At 32.5% G+C, this 21,498-nt stretch overlaps 3 protein-coding genes across 5 annotated transcripts in view; 2 read left to right on the top strand and 1 right to left on the bottom strand.

The window, feature by feature from the left end:
- The first annotated feature begins 2,359 nt into the window (after positions 1-2,359).
- Positions 2,360-7,420, top strand: LOC144853751 (BSD domain-containing protein 1-like). 3 transcript variants are annotated; one of them, XM_078711572.1, is made up of 8 exons: positions 2,360-2,581; positions 3,623-3,680; positions 4,290-4,406; positions 4,505-4,669; positions 5,001-5,171; positions 5,389-5,548; positions 5,880-6,308; positions 6,724-7,420. In XM_078711572.1, the coding sequence occupies exons 1-8, from the start codon at positions 2,565-2,567 to the stop codon at positions 6,846-6,848; spliced, it is 1,242 nt and encodes a 413-aa protein (XP_078567698.1). In that variant the 5' UTR covers positions 2,360-2,564; the 3' UTR covers positions 6,849-7,420. The 3 variants fall into 3 exon arrangements, with proteins under 3 accessions (XP_078567698.1, XP_078567696.1, XP_078567697.1); XM_078711570.1 differs by lacking the exon at positions 2,360-2,581 and adding an exon at positions 2,714-2,775; XM_078711571.1 differs by lacking the exon at positions 2,360-2,581 and adding an exon at positions 3,464-3,525.
- The window catches only part of LOC144853750 (DNA primase large subunit-like), a 14,800-nt gene continuing 715 nt past the window's right edge, over positions 7,414-21,498 (bottom strand). The window contains exons 3-13 of the mRNA XM_078711569.1: positions 21,091-21,179; positions 20,768-20,888; positions 20,076-20,171; positions 19,544-19,600; positions 19,180-19,404; positions 18,574-18,756; positions 17,984-18,110; positions 17,524-17,606; positions 16,921-16,989; positions 16,483-16,573; positions 7,414-8,433 (exon numbers count right to left, since the gene is read on the bottom strand). Of these exons, the coding sequence (XP_078567695.1) occupies positions 8,291-8,433; positions 16,483-16,573; positions 16,921-16,989; positions 17,524-17,606; positions 17,984-18,110; positions 18,574-18,756; positions 19,180-19,404; positions 19,544-19,600; positions 20,076-20,171; positions 20,768-20,888; positions 21,091-21,179 (1,284 nt within the window). The 3' untranslated portion in view covers positions 7,414-8,290. The remainder of the gene's footprint in view (positions 8,434-16,482; positions 16,574-16,920; positions 16,990-17,523; positions 17,607-17,983; positions 18,111-18,573; positions 18,757-19,179; positions 19,405-19,543; positions 19,601-20,075; positions 20,172-20,767; positions 20,889-21,090; positions 21,180-21,498) is intronic.
- LOC144853746 (uncharacterized) lies at positions 8,894-15,373 on the top strand. Its single transcript, XM_078711566.1, has 2 exons — positions 8,894-9,308; positions 11,244-15,373. The coding sequence occupies exon 2, from the start codon at positions 11,256-11,258 to the stop codon at positions 13,530-13,532; it is 2,277 nt and encodes a 758-aa protein (XP_078567692.1). The 5' UTR covers positions 8,894-9,308; positions 11,244-11,255; the 3' UTR covers positions 13,533-15,373.

Below are 21,498 nucleotides of genomic sequence, written 5' to 3'. Positions count from 1 at the left end.
TATTATTTAATATGCTAATGATTTACAGATTTCTTTCCTTTATTAGCATAATATTGATTGTTTTTCTATGTATTTTATTATTAAATATGCTAATGATTTACAGGTTTATTTTCCTTATTAGCATAATATTGATTGTTTTTCTATGTATTTTATTAATTAATATTCTAATGATTTACAGGTTTCTTTCCCTTATTAGCATAATATTGATTGTTTTTCTATGTATTTTATTATTAAATATGCTAATGATTTACAGGTTTATTTTCCTTATTAGCATAATATTGATTGTTTTTGTATGTATTTTATTATTTAATATGCTAATGATTTACAGGTTTATTTTCCTTATTAGCATAATATTGATTGTTTTTGTATGTATTTTATTATTTAATATGATAATGATTTACATGTTTGTTTTCCTTATTAGCATAATATTTATTGTTTTTGTAAATGCATTTTATCTAATGTGTAAGGTAACATTATATCTTGGTATTAAATCAGGTTATTTTTTGGTAAATGCATTTCATATAATGTGTAAGGTAGCATTATATCTTGGTATTAAATCAGGTTATTTTTTGGCAAATGCATTTATATAATGTGTAAGGTAACATTATATATTGGTATTAAATCAGGTTATTTTTTGGTAAATGTATTTACATAATGTGTAAGGTAGCATTATATCTTGGTATTAAATTAGGTTATTTTTTGGCAAATGCATTTATATAATGTGTAAGGTAACATTGTATCTTGGTATTAAATCAGGTTATTTTTTGGTAAATGTATTTTATATAATGTGTAAGGTAACATTATATCTTGGTATTAAATCAGGTTATTTTTTGGCAAATGCATTTGTGTAAGGTAGCATTATATCTTGGTATTAAATCAGGTAATTTTTTTGGTAAATGCATTTATATAATGTGTAAGGTAACATTATATCTTGGTATTAAATCAGGTTATTTTTTGGTAAATGCATTTATATAATGTGTAAGGTAGCATTATATCTTGGTATTAAATCAGGTTATTTTTTGGCAAATGCATTTATATAATGTGTATAAGGTAACATTATATCTTGGTATTAAATCAGGTTATTTTTTTGCAAATGCATTTATATAATGTGTATAAGGTAACATTATATCTTGGTATTAAATCAGGTTATTTTTTTGGCAAATGCATTTATATAATGTGTAAGGTAACATTATATCTTGGTATTAAATTAGGTTATTTTTTGGCAAATGCATTTATATAATGTGTAAGGTAACATTATATCTTGGTATTAAATCAGGTTATTTTTTGGCAAATGCATTTATATAATGTGTAAGGTAACATTATATCTTGGTATTAAATCAGGTTATTTTTTGGCAAATGCATTTATATAATGTGTAAGGTAACATTATATCTTGGTATTAAATCAGGTTATTTTTTGGTAAATTTATTTATATAATGTGTAAGGTAGCATTATATCTTGGTATTAAATCAGGTTATTTTTTGGTAAATGCATTTTATATAATGTGTAAGGTAACATTATATCTTGGTATTAAATCAGGTTATTTTTTGGTAAATGTATTATATAATGTGGAAGACATTATATCTTGGTATTAAATCAGGTTATTTTTTGGCAAATGCATTTATATAATGTGTAAGGTAGCATTATATCTTGGTATTAAATCAGGTTATTTTTTGGTAAATGTATTTATATAATGTGTAAGGTAACATTATATCTTGGTATTAAATCAGGTTATTTTTTGGCAAATGCATTTATATAATGTGTAAGGTAACATTATATCTTGGTATTAAATTAGGTTATTTTTTGGCAAATGCATTTATATAATGTGTAAGGTAACATTATATCTTGGTATTAAATAAGGTTATTTTTTGGTAAATACATTTTATATAATGTGTAAGGTAGCATTATATCTTTGTATACGAGTATAGCAGATTATAATGACCAGCCCGCCTGGATCAGGACCAGCCCATTGGGATCAGGACCAGCAGAGATTATATGACCAGCCTGCCTGGATCAGGACTAGCCCATCGGGATCAGGACCAGCAGAGATACATGTGCAGCACTTGGACACGGGTATAGCAGATTATATCCGGACCAGCAGAGATACATGTGCAACACTTGGACACGGGTATAGCAGATTATATCCGGACCAGCAGAGATACATGTGCAGCACTTGGACACGGGTATAGCAGATTATATCCGGACTAGCAGAGATACATGTGCAGCACTTGGACATGGGTATAGCAGATTATATCCCGGCAAGCCTGTCTGGATCAGGACAAGCCTGTCTGGATCAGGACCAGCCTGTCTGGATCAGTAGCAGAGATATATGTGCAGCACATGGACATGGGTATAGAAGATTATATCCGGACAAACCTGTCTTGGATCAGGACCAGCCTGTCTGGATCAGGACCAGCAGAGATTATATGACCAGCCTGCCTGGATCAGGACCAGCCCGTTGAGATCAGGACCAGCAGAGATACATGTGCAGCACTTGAATACTGGACATTCAGAGTGGAATATCAGGAAAAACCGGATACATTGGAAGATTCCGTTTTTTTTACACATGGAAGGACAATCAAAGTTCCTCCATGATCAAAGTAAGTTTCAAAACAAAAAACAAAAATTGTAATTTTCTGTTAACAAATTAATTAAATCCATCTGATACAAAATAACGTAATATTTTTTAGTATTAAATTTTCTTGTTCTAAATAGAATTAAAAGATGAGTATATGCATGATAACAAGATACCAAAAAGTGCACACCAATGCAAATCAGTAAGTAATTGATTCTACAATGTTCATATATTTACCAAAGTAACATATGTTTTAGTTGTAATAAACAGCGTGTATAAAAAAGTTTGCTAAATAATTGCGTACTTTACTTAAATACAGCCTCGTTGTTTTCATTTGTAATTTTTTAATTTTTTTTTGTATATCTCAGAGAAAACATAAGTTCTATGTATAATATGCATATGACAATAAATGGAAGTAATTTTCCACTGATGAATGAATGAAGATGTTCATGTACTTCTCCACTTAAAAGCAATCTGATTGGTCATAATGTTTGACTCCCAGATAGCCTACTTCAATACTTCATCGGCCAACCTACTCACTGGTGGTCACTACATCCTAAAAGCATACATTTAAACAAATTTATTTTTTTTTTCTATTTATAACTATTTTTAATTAGTAATTGAGCACCCTTCATTTACAGTACAGTACTCTCTTTTTGTTATCTCTGTTAAATGAACTAATTGTATTATATTATCTTTTTCTATTAACAATTAAATTCATGTTGGACATACATCAAAAGTATTATTTTAGTGCATTCTTTAAACATTAAAAGTTACTTATATCTCATACTATTTAGTACATGCTGAGAAATACAGGTACAGCCTACCTAGCTAAGTACCTGCCTAAGTTACTAAAAAAACTATCATCAAAATTCAATTAACATAGCGCCCTCATTTGTCCTTAAGCACAACGTCATAGATCAAAACTCATCAAAACAATGTCTGACGAAAGGTGAGCAATTTGTTTTTATTGTCATTTTTTAACAAAATCGTACTTTTAAAAACATTCATTCGACTATTCTGGTTAACAATGTGTGTTTATTTTTCAGTGAAGGTAAAGATGGTGGTAGCTGGTGGGGTGGTTGGCTACAAACTGCTAAAGAACAGGTACGTATTTTGTTGATCCTTTCTTAGGCCTAGCCTACCTCTAGGCCTAGCCTATTCTAAGTAGGCCTAGCATAATTAATAGCCTAGCTAGCTCTAGTTGTAGTAGCAGGGTCTAGGCTAGGCCTAGCTAGAAGGCCTCTAGTGTATATAGTAGGCCTAGAGGTCTTAGTATAGTAAGCCTAGTACTAGGCTAGCCAGACTAGTTAGGCCTACACTAGGTAGGTAGGCCCATACACACACGATGATGTGTCAAGACTCAATGTCCATCACTTTACCACCCACCATATCATAAACAACATGGTCATAATGCGTCAAAATGGGTCACATTTTATACGCACAGGTGAGTCATGGTATTCATAAGGTATGACGCACATCAGACAAATGACGCACATTTCCTGGGGGTCGTATAGTGGGTCATACAATTGACAAGTGCATTATTAAATAATAAATTGAATTTAATAAATAAAAAAAAAAATTAACTACTGCTGTTAAGTGTTAAGCTAGGTCTGTATAATGAAATAATCCAATAATATACAATTTAATAATAATTTATATATATAAATTATAATAGAGACCTAACTTGTTTTATTTTCTTTCATATTAATTTAGTCATCATCAGCATGGGACATGATGAAAAAAGATCTTGTTGAATTTGGCGTAACTGTTAAACGAGATACTCAAGCAACCGTAGCTAGCGGAGCTGCTAACATCAAAGATCAGATTAAGGTAAAACAATTCATTATACATGTTTCGTTTTTGTTTTTACCATCCAAGTCATTTGATAATAATCTTAATAATCTCATCTATTATTTTTCTAAAATTAGACGGATGACGCATCTTCAAGCGGAAGTAGAGTGACAGAGGGCTTTTCCCGGTTGTTATCGGGAATCTCAGAAACTCTATCCCCAAGAGATTATGGGCTTGAAGAGGATGACAAACAAAGTGTTCTAATAACAAAAGATGGAGCTCACATATTTGATAGAAAAAAGGTAAATTTTTAACTGTTGGTAGGCAAGAGTTGGAAAGGCACATGTTTATACAGCACATTATTATTTTTTTTAGACACATTGCCAAGGACTTTTAATTTGGTTTCACTGTCCTGATATTAGTGGCAATCCAAATATACACACAAGATACTCTACATAAACAAAGTTGGAAAGGAGTTGTGTTGTCGTGAGAAAAAACAACTGGGAGGAGTTGAACGCGGGGTCGCCTAACATCCTAACCAACAAACTACAGCTCACATCATGGCGAATGTGTTTCCTGCTGAAAACATTACCCAGTTATATTTCATTGTAAAATATTTGTTTTGCTTTTTAGGCTAAGTTGCATGCAATTCAGACAGAGCCTGGAACTTACTGCAATGAGCCTGATGGTCCACTGGATCATTATGAGAAGTGGTGCCAAGCCTTTAGCCTAGAAGATAACAAAGGAGAAATATCAGAATTACTTGTAGTCAACACCAACGTACGATCATTGTACACCAAAATGGTAAGTTTTAATATGAGCCTAATTTTCAAATTTACAAACATTACTAATTAACATAATTTGAGATAAATAAATGTTACACCTTGTGAAAATAGAATTTAATTTTTCACCTCATAAAATTATGTGTACCACCATCGCACTAAACATTCATCATTTATATAATATATTTTATTTCTTCCATAGAAATTTTAGTAAATTTATGAAATATTATATTTTTAAGGTACCTGCAGTTGTGTCTCATGATGATTTCTGGAACCGTTACTTCTATAAAATTTATCAACTCGACCAAGATGAGGCAAGGAAGGCGGCGCTAATGGAAAGGGCTGACATGACATCATCAACAAAAGAAGATGATGATCTTGGATGGGGTGACGAAGAAGGCGAGTTCTGTGCTTCAAAAATATACCTTTAATAACTTCATAGGTTGTCCCCAGTTAAAATACCTATTGCTAAATCCAGTGGCATAACGGCTAAGAGCGTTCACCGGCTAAACCCAGGGGCCTTGGAGCTTAATGGGGGCCCTTGAGCAGTGCCAATAGGGAAAAACAGACATTAAAATATGCCAGAGGCCTCTAGCATTGGAGGGCCACTTAGGGTTCCTAAAGCAGGGGCCTCAGGTCTCTACATTAGACCATTGGGTAAATCCCTAAATTTTGGCAATCAACAATACACAATTTCATTTTTATTAATTGATGTTTCATATTATTTTAGATGATTCATGGGATACAGTGCCCGATGCAAAAACTTGCAAGGAACAGACGGACAAACAGACAGATGATGATAAAACATCAGTAACATCTTCAGGAGCAACAAAAGAAGAAGAACCAGTTGTGACAGCATTTATGGAAAGATTAACAGTTCAAGATGATGAACAAAAGGAAGATGAAAATGAGCCGGAACAGCCATCTGGACGATTGACACCAGAGGAATATATATTGAGTACTGAATGTGATGTTAAACCGTGTATATCAAATGAAGAGAGTAATGTAGGCAATGAAAAAACTTTGGAAAGTACCTCAAACAATGAACCACATATAGAACTGAAACAAACAATAGAGAATAAACCTGACAATGAACTGGAAAGTAACGATGTAGAAATTGACAATGGAAAAACCTCACCTGTATCTTCAGATCCAAAAGGTTTGTAATATGCATTATGGTTATTAAATATTCATGTTATTAAATCTGAAGGCTCCGTGAGAATAATTCAACAATCATGAATCACCACTCAACTATGCAGATATCAAGTAAAAAGGTAATCTTGCACCAGCAAACAAACAAAATTAACCAAGGTTTTAAGGTGTTAAAACTAAACCACGTTTAGTGAACTGTTGAATGTATCTATATTGTATATCCTTTAAAAAGTATTGCAGTACAAAATATTTGACACATAGAAAACACCTGTTTAAAGGGGCAACACTTTGCTGGGCCTTAATAGGTTTTCTACTGTATCCATGTACTAACATATAATATATCCGTTTTTAAAACATGTACGCTTAGAAAGATATTAATTGAAATAGTGAAGGGTCATTTCATTTAAAATCTCTTTCCTCAGATTCAAGTAGCCTGGGTGACGATTGGGATGATTTTGATGACATAGAAGTTACAGAGGAGGATGTAAAAGCTGCCGCAAGCATGACAGCAGATGATGATTTAGATGACTGGGAAAACTGGGAATAAAACTCTTAAAAAACATTTCTTATTCATTGTAAAAGCATGTATCTCCCCACCTTTTGTTAGACCTCAAATATTCTAGTTCTAGCTAAACTACTGTATATATACTACTAATATACTTATAGCTGCAGTAGAGCATTATTTATTATTTTCAATTGTAAATAATATAAGAATATTTTAGTTGTATCTTTGATATATACATACAAGACTTGTCATTGGTTTGGTCTGGGTTGGATATATTGATTGAGCACTTTAATTATGGCACTAACAATTTCAAATTGCGTTCAAATAAAGTTTATTTACTTCACCAACTGCCACGGCAGTAGTCTCTCTCATCTGTCCATGTTATGGCTGAGCTACCTTACATTTGCATACACAACCCTTCATTAGGATACTTTCCCTTGAAACGTATAACAATATATTGTTTAACACTAGGGGCAACTTTTATACTACACTTTGTATTGTAAATGGCTTAAAACCAGCAATAGAGCAAACAGATTTGATTGTGTAGTCATTATGTAATAAATATTGCGTACGTATTTGAGTCATGATAGCATCGAAGAGTCAATAAAATAATATTCTCTTCAGTATTTGGAGTAATTTTCATACAAAATGATCATCCCTCCGTGACCACTGCACATTATTATTGATCTATAGGTAATGGCCACACTACTAGTAAATTATTATACTTATTTATAAAACAAAATATCAACATTATTTTAGTATTACAAAATCCATAGTATTTTTACAGTTCCAAAAAGTAACAATTTTGTTATTATATAATATATACATTTTTATGAGGTTTTTAATGAACATTTTACATTGCATAAATTATGTTAATGTGATATTTTTTTTAATGAAAACATTTAAATTTCACTATAACATTAGTTTGTCATGTTTGTATGGCTTAGCTTGAAGCAAAAATTTTCCATTACACAATTAAAACTCCACAATATTTTTCAATTGTTCTTCCTATGTTTGCATGGATGGTTAAATGTTAAAAACAAATGCATTGTAAATAGTATATCAAATTACAATATAATACAAATATCATTAATAAAGATTGCAAGCTGTTTATTTCTTTTTCATTTTACCAACATATTTCAGTAAGTATGTTGACTCCAATGACAATTGAGAGCTTTTGATTTGCAACAACCCGACTACTATGTCATGTTAGCAAAGGAATATTGGGACATGTGTCCTCAATCAAACAAATATTCTAGGTCCAGACAACGATTGACCTGGTCAGTGATCGCAAATCGAAAGCTCCCTAATAACTTATCCTACAGTATTTATCATCTTTAATTTGTCTATATTTGAAACAATTTCAACCTACATATAAGTTGCATATCAATTACAATAATTTATAGCAAATCTGACAGGAAATGACCTAGATTGTTAATATTGTAGTTTAATTACCAAAGCTCATCCAATGCGTATCCCCTCTTTTACACAGCTCCTGCTTCCATCTTATCTAAATCGTCCATTGAGATACCAGTCTCATCATTAAAGTCATCACCATCTCCGATAGGCTGGCTGTCTTTTGAGGCTTGAACAGGATTACTGATCTGTGACGATGGTGAACGATATGCTAAAGAAAATATAATAAATTATGTGTGAATAATGAAGGAACATGGGTCACAATTAGCAAGCACTAAGTTCTTATTATTTCTGTATTGAAGAAAAAAAGATTCATTTCATGAATTGTTAGGTGTGGTTTTATAGCTCCATGTTCAGAAATTAAGAATATGGGGGAGTCACATTAATTCATCATTAAATACCCAGGTTTTCTTTGATATTCTTAAGTCTATATTTTGAGTTATTAGCTGTATTTCATCAACACTTTTGTTTGTATTTTGTACAGTATTATGTTATAGTACAGTCATAAAGCTATAATTTTATAGCTCCATGGTACAGTAAATACAGTAGTTATGTACCATGTTTGAGTTTTTCTTATAATGTAGTTTAGTGATGCAAATTTTATGTTTACATTTTGTTTTCATAAGCCAAGTTCTATGATAAAACAAATAAAACATAAAAATCCTTAATACGGATTATTGATAAGGATGAATGTCATGGCCCAACTGAAGGACTCTTGACACAAATACAGTACACTCAATAATTTACAAATTAACTAAACACTCATAAATAAATAAATTAATTAAAAACATATGTAAACATAATTAAATAAATGTAAAACCATAAATGAGTAGTGTAGCTACAATAAAAAGAAACATAATAATGAATATTCATGGCCTCCAAAAACAATTTCAATCTATTCAAAATCACTGAAGCATGGAATGTTCAAAAAGCATACAGATTATATTGTGTTATGAATCACCACCAACCGTTAAATACCAAGTGGCTAGTGAGTGGGCCTACGCACTGTACCAGGCTAAACTACTCAAACTGTAAAGAGCATGTACACAAGGATCTAACATAATATTTGGATTTATAGGTTTTTAGGTAAGTTAGAGTATTAATATTAGGCAGTAACAAAGTACTATGAAATCTGATCATGAGAATCTTACAGTTATTATGTCATTCTGACGTGTATGTGGGAAGAGAGTACAGTAACTGAGTAAGTCCCACATTTGTTAACCTGGCCAGACTCATTCATATAGAGATACCAAGTATTGTATTATGCTGTCAGACTATGATCTACTGTATTGGCATAATTTAAGGTAAAATTAAGCACATTATGTATCAACTGTTAAAGTAAAGGACTGTAATGTCAGAAATAAAGGAAATTAATTCAACATATTTGTCCATTGTTAAGAAAGTATTTTATACAAAACAAATAACAATATAACTGATCACCAACTGAGTGAGTTCCCCTCCATTCCATATACTCAAGTCATATACGATGCACATAAAAAGCTTTACTAACGTCATGTAATAACATAAAGGAATGCAGTAGAACCCCTTCTTTGGAACATGGCACCCCTAATAAGGGAACAACACACCTTTTAAGGCACTTTTGCATTAAATGAACGAGGGGAAATATATGTTTTAACAATACAGCCAATAACCCCTATTTAAAGGACATCTCCCCTATTAAGGTACACTTAAATAGGGGTTCTACTGTATTTAGGTTTAAATTAGAATTTTAATCAAAGTACCAGTATGTATTTGAGAACAACAATATCCCTTTTAAGTTGCTTGTTGATTACACCTAACACTAAAAGCCTAAATTATGGTGAATAGGGCATTGTAATTAAGTCAAAACATATTTTGAGTATACTGTAGGAAAGAAAATAAGAATAATGGTTGCAGTAATACAGTATAATAAGGGAAAATAAATTCTTCATAATAATTTAATTCATTCATGATATGGTATTGGCAGGTAAAATAGAAATGTCAGTTAATTTTACAATGGTATTTACACCAAATACAGCAGTTTAGTACTGTAGTTAGTAGAATTAAGAACCTATATAATAAGATCATAGGAAATCGAAAGACAATTTATGATGAAATAAAGTCACTGTTTTCCCCTTGGTTACCTTGTTTATCATTGACCTGGGTCACAGAAGGAAGTGCATGACTTCCTGTTTCCTTGAGAGGGGAAAATCTAAAAATCAGTTGTGAATGTGATTGAAATCACTTGATTTGTAAAACGATAATATGATTGTTAGATATTACTTCAGAAGACAGTTGTAGAATAAGAACTGAAACGTCACATTCTCAACTTTACTGATTTCCTTCTTGGAAACACATGGTGTATCGCTAACCTTACTAATTATTATTTTAGCCTACTACCGTACTTACTTTGTCAGTAGTAGCCTACTGTATGAAACGTAAGTAAATGTCAGAGTTTACAGTATTCATCTGTTTCACTTTCAACTCTGTATAATTAGCATAAATATAAAGTACATCCTACTGTACATAATAATAACATGAAGGAATTACTTCAAATTATTTTTAAATATCTTATTTCCTTTGACAAGACACAATGAAGAATTAAATTAAAAAAACAAAAATAAAGACTTGGTTTTTAAGCTTGCAAAGAGAAGATTTTAACCATTTGAAAACTCCTGGCCGGCTATAGATAATAGTAAATAAAATAAATTAAAATATTTGGATAATGAATTTACCAAGTGTACAGTACAATCACTAACTAAACGCATCAACTGCACATGGGAGCCATCCACATGGTTTATAGGAAAATTATACAGATCAGTGAGTTTCACTGTACTTTGGGAATAACATTTCATTTTGGAATTTCATTTCGCTGTTTTCTGTATTATACACTAGGTATTACCTAATGCTATGTTCATTGTGCAAATAAGGTGATACTCCCTGTATACACTAACATTATTTTATCATAGACAGTATGTCAGCACAGTAGTATTATGGGAATTTTACAGTAGATTATAATTTACTTTTTTTTAATCTTTTTAGATATCTGGAAAGATGGCAGATGATATACTTCATATCCTGGAATGTCCAATGTGTCTTGAAATATTTGACTCAACCCGACATCGACCAAAACTTCTACCATGCCAACACACATTCTGTGTGCCATGCCTGGATATGATAATAAAGAACAACGCCATTGAATGTCCAAACTGTCGTGTACAGGTCCCTCTGCCTGTAGCTGGAAAAGGTGTTGAGGGATTTCCAAATAACTTGACTATGTTTGCTCTGATTGATTTGCAAGGAAAGAGTGAACAGAGCAGTAACATGCAACAAGTTCCCGAATCACCATTAACGGCACAACAATCTGTGAATCTTCAGACAAGACAGACTATTTCTGCGTTGATCAGTCAGTTGAAAGGAAAAGTAAACACATTGAGCCAAACAAATGTTCAAGAGAACAAACTAGAACAAAGTTATCAGTACGCAAAAGGGCAGATTGATTCTTCACTTGAAAAAGTTGTAAACGAGGTACGAGCGCGGAAGAACATTCTTGTATCACAGTTAGAAGCGCAAAGACAGGATGGTAAGCGCCACCTTCAGGTACAAAGCAAACAAGCACAGGAATTACTGAAGAGTTTCCAGAATGAGATTCAAGCGGTCATGTCTGCCAATCAGCAGCCTTCAAAGGAAGACTTGGACAATATTGTTGCAAAATGCAAGAATTATCTACAGCAGTTACACAATCTGGAGATGAGGGGTCAAGGGTCATGGTCATGGAGTTACACCGAGGATTCAAAAGAGCAACTTGTTCAGGAAATTGCAAACTTTGGACAAATTTACAGTAACAGGAGTGCAACAGTGACATCAAATCAGTCACACACTAACACAGATGGCAGATTGTCTGGTCAAACAATGCACACTATAACGTCAGACATACAAACAGAACAGTTGGCTAATCGCCTTCATACTAGTTTAAACACTGAGCAATCAATATCACCTCTGTCTGCAGGAAATCCTTTTAACAGCCCTACAATTGTTGGAATACCTCGCAGGGATTCTGGCAATTCTTTAAGCAGTATTGGTGCTAGTCAATCCTTTGACTCTGGGATTGATTCTAGAAGGCGATCGGAATCTTTCTCAAGTGAACAACACTTGCAAAGTTCTCCATCATTTAATCAAAGTAATCCTCAGGTTTCAAGACAGATGCCACAGATAAAACCTAATCTTCAAACACAAGCAACTAATCCATTTTCACGACGCACATCAGCTGGTTCAGCTTTGAATCCACCACCCCCAGTTACAAACAGAAGAAGTTCTAGTCCATTACAAAGGCATCAGTCAACTGGAGCAGTTAGCATTGTTGCACAAAGTTTGCCAGCTCACCAAACTTTTGTTAGAAACGACCCTCAAAATGTACAACTTTCACATGTTACCTCTACAACAAATGCATCTGCAATTTCACCATCAGCTGCTCCTAACTACCGACTGAGAGGCAATCCTTGCAAAGTGTTAGGTGAGGGTCCTTCAAGAGGTATCAAATTTTCAAAACCGGTTGCTTTACTTTCGCTTCCAAACACAAATCTTGCTGTTCTTGACGAGAATTATAATTCCATTGCCATTTTGACTGCAGACGGACAAATATTAAAATCTTATGGCACAACGGGAAATAAACCTGGCCAGTTTTCAAAACCAAAGTCATTCTTCTTAAATAAACGGAATCAATTTGTAGTTTCAGACTCTGGGAATAATCGGGTGCAAATATGGGATACAGGACGTGATTTTGTTAATGAATTTGGTTGTGCTGGACATCCATCACAACAACTTAGCAGCCCCATTGGTATTGTAAGTGACCGTCTTGAGAATATCTACATTTGCGATGCTAATAATCAATGTGTAAAGGTATATAAATCAGATGGAACTTTCTTACGCCAGATTGGTCAAGGTGGAGATGGTGATGGTCAGTTTAAAAAACCATCTCACATCGCATTCACTCCTGGTAACCAGTTAATGGTAACAGACTCTCTCAAACATTTAGTGCAGGTATTTACGCCGGATGGTAAATTTCTCTATAAATTTGGCGGTTGGGGTACTGAACCAGGAAAGCTGAACAGTCCAACAGGCATTGCGGTGGATCCGCAAGGATATGTGATTGTTGCAGACACCGGTAACCATCGTATACAAATATTCTATGCATCAGGAACAATGGAGACTTGCTTTGGTACTCATGGTAGCGGGGAGGGTCAATTTGATGAACCCACTGGTATCGGGTTTGTACACAATGGAAGATTTGCAGTATGTGATACAGGAAATAAAAGAATTCAGATTATTTAGAATTATATGCATAAAAATCAGAAATAAAACTGACAGTCACGAAAGTGACTGCTACTGTATAGAAACTGTTAACCATTATGCACCAGAAACCATGAAGGCAGGCCATTTTATGAACCAAGAACTGGTATCGGTAACAGGTCCCAATATTTCCGCATGCACAATGAACTGACAGTTTAAAATCGAAAGGTCCCTATTTACCAACCTGGCCACTAAATATCACTTTTCCATTGAATGGAATGACATTAGCAATACCATGTGATACAAAATCGACCAATCAAATTGCAAAGATATGTGTTATAAATAATATTATTTTTGACAAAAGTGTTTATAATTTGTTTTGATACACGAGGAGAATATCAATTTCTTGCCATGTTTACTTTCATTTTCTTTGAATTTCATGTTCATGAATGCCAAATTCTATGATGTAATGTTAATGTGTTTATATCAGTTCAGGATGTAAATGGTTTTAGCAACTAGATGCACCAAAGTCATAATAAGTAAAAAAAACAACTAACTATTAAATGTACAGTATACAGTATTGTTATAATATAAAAATTTAGGTATGTCAAACAATTTATTTTTGTTGTAAATGAGTGCTTATTTTTTTAGAAATAAAGAACAGCAGTTAATAGGAACTGGTAGAAACTGTAAAATACAGTATTATATAAGCAATAACAAGAGGTTGAGCTATTTTTATTCATTTATATATTTTTGTTGTGTTCTTACTTGATTTTATTTCTTATAGAATAGTATGTGTGAATGAAAGGTGCTCTTACGCAATTTTATTTTTCATTTGTTTGGACTCTATCTCAACAATTTTTATTATAATTTCTTTGTAGTGAGACACAAAACTGTGAACTCATATTATTGTCACAAATAAAAATCTGGTCCAGTTTTATTAGATATGCTTGACCTTTTTGGCAATATCAATTCACGCTATTATACTGTAAATAACAATTATGGATTGTGGGCTAGAGAAATGGCTAAGTAGCTACCAGAGTATAATGAACATTATTTGTGGTACATTTTGTGGTATTTCTATTTCAATTTAAATGTCATTGTGTGGCTGGTAGTAGGGTAGTACTATTATTAGTACCATAATGTTTTATTTACAAATTGAATGCAAGGATAATTGATTTTTGGTACATGGACACATCAAACTGGACACAATGGTCTCCTTAAATTATAGCAAATGTAATTTGAATTGTATGTGTGCGTGTCAACTGGTAACATGTCTATTAAATAGGAAAAGATACATACTGCAAAGGAGATATGCTGTACCTTTGAATCAACAATCAGTATCTATTTATATATTTTATTTATATTTATGCTGGAAAAAGATTAGCTAGTATAAAGTGTATTCTGAAGACCATTTCGGCAATTGTTATCACTAGCATCGCCCTACCCCCACTCCCCTCCCCAAGAAGCATCTTGTAGCATACTCTAGGTTGGGTGTCCTTAAACATCTTAAGCTCTGCCTACACTATCAAACTTTATGGGACAACAAAATGTGATGTGGTCATATGGACATGATAATGTCATATCACTACCATATTTAAGCATATCACTACCATATTTGGGCACATCACACTTTTTTTGTCGTCAAACTAGTTTGGTAGAGTATTTGACATTTATCAAATAATAAGTAAAATGGCACCAGCCAGCTTTATTTAAAAACATTACATTGTAAACACTTTTCATCTATTCTGTTGCTATATATATAAAGCCTAACAAATTACTAATATTAAAATGATAATTATACTATTTTAATGAGAACTACACTACTGTTATGAATATTGAGTATTACGTAAATGTCACAAAAATAAAACGATGTCATTGTCTACCAATGTGTGAAAAGTTTAACTACTAACATAACACAATCGAAGGAAGAAGAACTATTATTTATTTTTTTTATTTTATACGCATCCAACAGCGAGCACAAGCTTGCCAATTACAGGATGGACAAACTATTTTATAATTTATCATGCTTATAAACTAAGTCTCATTTGAGGCTTAGGGAGTGAAGTTGAGTCGTGAGTTACAACCCTGGCACTGGTCAGGAGTGAACTCTGGAATTTGAAGGCAATGTTAACCACCAAGCTACAGCTCCACTATACTACTATTGATGGAAAAATGAGTACCGTATATGGAATAAAAAGTGAATGAAAATTAGAAAGAGTTTATAAGACACTATAGTGTTAGTACACACTGTAGACTCTAAACATATACTAACAAAGGCTCATTAAAGAAAAAAAATAAATAGGTCTTCATTTTCTTTCTATTATATTTAAATCTATTTTAATAAAATGTACTATTATATTTCTAATTTTTGTTTTGCTTTCAATTTGACAATCTAATATGTTTCGCTTGTCATTGGTATCACATGCAATATATCAAATAATATTACTTATATATTAGTGAAGATCTTTTTCACTTTATATTGAATAAAATAGGACATGCTTAGATTTGCCTTGAGTTGTCTGTAATTGTTTGATAGAATACAGTAAACACCCCCTCAGTGTATTAAAACATGTAAAATATTTATAAGGTAGAAGAATTAGGATTACTGTAGATCTTAATACTTCTTTATGAAACAAGCAAATGAACAGGATATGATTTTTAAAATGTTATAAAACAAATGTTCTTATTATTACAGAAGGACCTATATTTGGTATATATGAAAATAGGATGCAGTAATGATTTGTTTTCTATACAGCTAGGCCTAGAAATGTACAAAAATGAATGGAAAATACACAGAAACCAACATACTATAATGTATTAGATTAGAAAAGATCACATCATTTCATGTGTATGTAAAATACAGGGAACGTAAAATCAGGGTACATAAAATGTAGGTCCTACTCATACATAACTGTTCTTATGTGCAGTTTTGAATGTTCTTTGCATTTGAAATCACATAGCCAATCCCACTATTATGTCAGATTCTTACCTCCGTTTGTTGGTTTTACCCCTGTTAAAACTTTTCTACTTTCTTCAAAATAGTGATTTGGATGTTGGATAGATGTTGTTCCTTCAGGTAGCTATGTATAAACAATACAACAAGGATTACATTATTGCATACATTATATTCCAATATCCTAACTATATAGGTTTTTCTATTTCTAATATACTACTGGTACAAAAGCATTAAGTCATAATCAACTATAAGGGAGAGAGTTTGTATGGTTGTTCATTTAGCACATTTTTGCTATTGCAATGCATCCATACACATACGGTATCAATCATATATTATATGTACCTTGTTAAAATTCTATGAAATTAGTAAATGCTGAGTATAGGAAATTCCTGTATGGGAAATTCCAGTGCGCTATATACATTTTTATTATTATTATAGACAAGAAACAGATATACAATCAATAATACTAACCTGATGGGTGACGTCAAAATATCTGGAGCATGCCAGCTGGCAATGTCCACCATTCATATACGTCATGATCTGGAATAGACATAGAAATCAATGCACTTATTCATACATAAGGGAGAGGCAGTCAGTGTGAGTGTAGGAAGTTGAAACAGAAAGTAAGCATTGTTTCTTTCCAAATCACTACATGTTAATAATATACACTGTATGTATTCTTTAATTCATAGTAGTTTTGATTTGAAAAGCTACCATGATCATAGAGCCTCGGTTTATGTTATGACTATTTAAGGGAAAAAAATGGAATTGCTTCAACACCAATACCACATTGATTTACAATCATTCAGGAAATCATTTGAAGAAGCTACTGTATATGAAATTGCTTTAAGAAATGGTTCCAGAACTTTAAATGCTTTAGTAGGCAACGCTGCCAATGTAAGCTAAATAATCTTTTTCTCAAAGATGGCAAATATGGCCAAAATACTATGCTATGGTGCCAAGTACATCTATAGTACATCATTTTTATATTTGGTTAATGCTAGGTACTGTAAGAATACTTATGGACTAGGTGAATGAATATACAGAATAAATAAAGATTGCTATTCTACTTACAGAATCAATACTGGTTTGTGAGACACCATAAGATGACATCTGCTGTTTCAGGATTGTGGCATCAGAATGTCGAAAAGGACAGCCTAAAAAAATGAAATATCTAATGGGTTACGATGAAGTTAGTTTTTATAAATTTTAGTTGTTTGTTGGATATACAGTGTTTACCATGGCTGTGAAAGGCATAATTCATAAACATTTAAGTGTAAAGTTATTTTAGAAAAAGCGAGCCAGCATGGAGAGACAGAATATGGGATCATATCAACCAATCAGACATGAAAATTTGAATAGCAAAAAATTACAAACATTCACCTATGGTAGATTATACCCACTTTAATTCACAAAATACATACATTACAGAAAGTATAAGCAATAAAAACAGTAAAACCTATTTAAAATGATCTGGTATAGTGTAGTACAAATATAAACTACTAAATAATGTGAAGTAAGTTGCTTTTCTTACCATGATGGTCACCAGCGCCAGGAGCATTTGACGTAATGATCTTCATACAACTGTATGGTGTGTAGTCAACACGCTTACCCTCTTTGCCATAGTTGTGCCGAATGTTGTATGCATACTGTTTGTCGAACTAAATATAAAAAATACAAATTAGTGTTATAAGCATCGCTGGGAACCATTTAGACAGGATAAAGAACAGGAATGTAGAATGCACTTATCTACATCCAACAACATCTAAAGTTAGCAGGCAATTATGGTGAATTTATTGTTTCAGTGTTGTAGTGAATGTACAATCTCTGATCATTCAGGGATTTTGTGTTTCCACCACGCATTGTAAGAAGGGCAGGTAGAGTACAGAAGGATAGGCAATGGCTATAATAGTGGTGGTGCTTTTTTAAAGGACACAATCAGCTAGGATGGAACTGGTAGGTTCTCCCAAAACAAATTTGGGTCATCTTTATTATTAAAATTACTGACCATTGTGCCTGTAAATCATTTTTTTATTTACTGCGGACCTGTATCTAATCTAATAGGTAAGTATATTCTGATAAGAGCCTCATCAAAGGGAAAGCTGTTTTTTTTAAATCACATACCTTATCTACATCCATCGTCTTACTAAATTCTGATCTCCAAAATATGAGTGCTTGTTCCAGAGTGATTCCGATAGCTTTGAGAAAGAGACCATACTGCATACGTCCCCAGTATTTAAGATGATGGTCATGTTTGAGGGCAGAATGTAGGTGCCTCATGCAAAGAGGGAACGACTTACGCGACAGCTGGAAATCAGAAAGAAATTTAAGCAAAATGAGTTTGGGAAATAATCAATCATGGTATAACAAAGGCATCAAATCAAACAAAAGTTAAAAATTCATTTTTAAAACAAACTACTAAAAAGCTTATTGTTATTGTGTGTACACAGCTCAGGGATGTAGATAGTCTCTATGGGGTGTTAAAAAATTGAAGGGTGATTGGGTGACAAATACTTCTACTAGATATAATAATAGAAGTTTTCTAGGTAGGTGCTGTTTTAAGTAATCCAAACAATAGAATTTTAATCGATATGCACTTCTAAAAGAATTTGAATTAGAAAAAAGATTTGTAGTAGAAAAATAACAAAACAACGCTATTTTCAGCCCTGTTTACAAAGCTGAAACGTGGGAACAAAAACAACTACATCATTACTAGCCTAAATAACTTACACCATCTAACTCTCCTATTGAAACCTTGCCAGCATTTGTCTGCTTTCCTCCATAATCTTGTCCAAGATACTGCTTGCTCAGGTTGTTAAGCAGAGGAAGAAGCCGGTTGTCTTCTTCAAGCTGCGGTACTGCACGCGCCGTCAGAGCTAGTGCGTGGGATAGGTGAGCACGGTATGCACTAATTACGATTGATACAAGATCATTACTGGGTACATATGCATATCCCTGTAGAAAAAAACAAAATCATAAATTGATTGTTTCTATTAATTGTCATAATAAAACGTTTTAAAAAACATTATAAATCTACTATTATATACTTCATTTCAACCATGTATGATACATTTAAATTCTATATAATAATTACCTTGTGAACATATATTTTTCTACTTCTCACCAGATCAAGGGCTTCAGTAAAAGGAACCTTTGAAAAGAGAACAAGTAATATAATGAAATTTAAAAAAGAAGGAATGAAACTAAAATGATTAAAAAAAAAATGCTTTAAAGTTATATATACAATAATGGCAGTGATAAATGAATTATTTAAAATTCATTATATTATTAGTCAACTCTTAATATATTGGTGTGCCTATTTCACCGTGGCAACCTTGTACGATACGGTAATGCAAACTATTGGATAATGTTAAAAATTAGTAAATCAATTCATTAACAAACATATATACGAGTGACATACCGTATATCTATGATTGGTTCATATTCAATAATCTTTGATGACCTTAAAATAATACTGTCTGGCCTATGAGTAAACATTCATCATCTCAACATAAAATAAAATAAACCTAATAATGATACTCACTAATAACACCTGTTGTTAATTAGGACAATGGCTAGAAACTGACCAATTAATATTTAATGTAATAAAAACAAATTATAAAGACCTTATAGAATTCAATTCCTTCAATGCTCATCTCTGTCAAGTTGTAACTTGAGTCAACCAACTGTTTCTTAAGTGCTTCCTTCTCTTTCACGTCAATCTTGAAAAAAAAAAATTATTATTCAAGGACAGAATTTTAAGTGTAATAATACTGTTTAATAATAGAATAATGAATATAATATTTTGTGGCGAGTGGCTTTTTCAATATTTTTATGGATTGTTTGAATCTGGGAGTTTTTCTTATTTTACTCTGATCAAAATGTAAAAATTGCAAAAACTCTTGTTTCACCTGAGCAATGTACTTTAGTCCACTCTACCAATACTGGACACTAGGTCTGGTTTTCCTTAAATCCTATATTTCAAATGTGCTTTTAGTAATATCAAATAATTTGGGACCTCAAGGACAGTCTATTATTGGGAGTGGTTCTGCTTTTCAGAGAGTCCAGTTGGGAGAGCCGAATGAACAGTAAACAATAGTAGGTTTTCATCCACAATTTTCATGCATTTAAAGAATTATATTGAAAAAAGAATATTTAGTGAACTACTTGTTTGCTAACCAAACAAAATAAACTGGTATAATATAAATTTAGCATTTTCTTTTAGAAATATAAGACAACATTTCTGAGGGAACAATAGAATTTTTTGAGAAAGAAATTTACTCCTTGGAGGCAAAACTAAAATATGCTTTCTACTTACAGGTTCATAGTGAAGATCATTGTCAATTAAAAACTGTGTTCTAAAAGACGTCCTTTCATCAAGAAATCGAAAACGAAACAACTCAAGTTCCTGAGTTATGAACCATCGACGCAACTCTTCTCTACAAAAAAAATTTTTTTTAACATGAATGTAGGTGTGTATCATTTAAATATTCCTGGTTCCACTAGGCCTATTATCAATAACAAAATAATTTTTTGTTCTTCTTTAACATTTTAAATAAAGTTTTGCCATTCCACATATTTGGAATTAGAATCTTTATAAACAATAATAAAACAATAGGTTATAGATGCATATAGCCTTACGATTTGCAATATGCTAATCGGAGAATAAAATGAGAAATGTGATCTGATCTTCTTTTCTGAATCTCAGCAGTTGCAACTCCTCCCATGGACTAAAAAATAGAAAAAACATCAATAATAAAAATACAAATTTAGAAAAATAAAATACATAGATTTTTACTTTCTCCTTTGGCAAATCAATTGGCAACAAGGACACAATATTCGATATATTTTGTACAGTATAATAAGGTTTATTGCAAATAGCTTGATTTCGTGAGGAACGTCATTGCACAATGCATGATGGGAAGGGTTTGGGAGCAAACGTCATGGCGCATACGTACAAGCAACAAATCACGTACGTACGCGTCGTGACGTTTGCTCCCAAACCCTTCCCACCATGCGTCGCTCACGCTATTTGCGATAAAGCTTATG

Source organism: Antedon bifida, chromosome 10, assembly GCF_963402885.1.
Source record: "Antedon bifida chromosome 10, ecAntBifi1.1, whole genome shotgun sequence".
NCBI lineage: Eukaryota > Metazoa > Echinodermata > Crinoidea > Comatulida > Antedonidae > Antedon > Antedon bifida.
The sequence above is the reverse complement of the archived record's forward strand: the minus strand, read 5'-3'. Positions and strand labels throughout refer to the sequence as shown.

Bases quoted from the DNA above. Each gene is read 5' to 3' on its own strand.
- LOC144853746 (XM_078711566.1), top strand. From the start codon at position 11,256: ATGGCAGATGATATACTTCATATCCTGGAATGTCCAATGTGTCTTGAA.
- LOC144853751 (XM_078711570.1), top strand. From the start codon at position 2,723: ATGAGTATATGCATGATAACAAGATACCAAAAAGTGCACACCAATGCA. The intron at 4,407-4,504 runs GTAAAACAATTC...TTCTAAAATTAG, and splicing joins ACATCAAAGATCAGATTAAG to ACGGATGACGCATCTTCAAG. The intron at 6,309-6,723 runs GTTTGTAATATG...CTCTTTCCTCAG, and splicing joins TGTATCTTCAGATCCAAAAG to ATTCAAGTAGCCTGGGTGAC.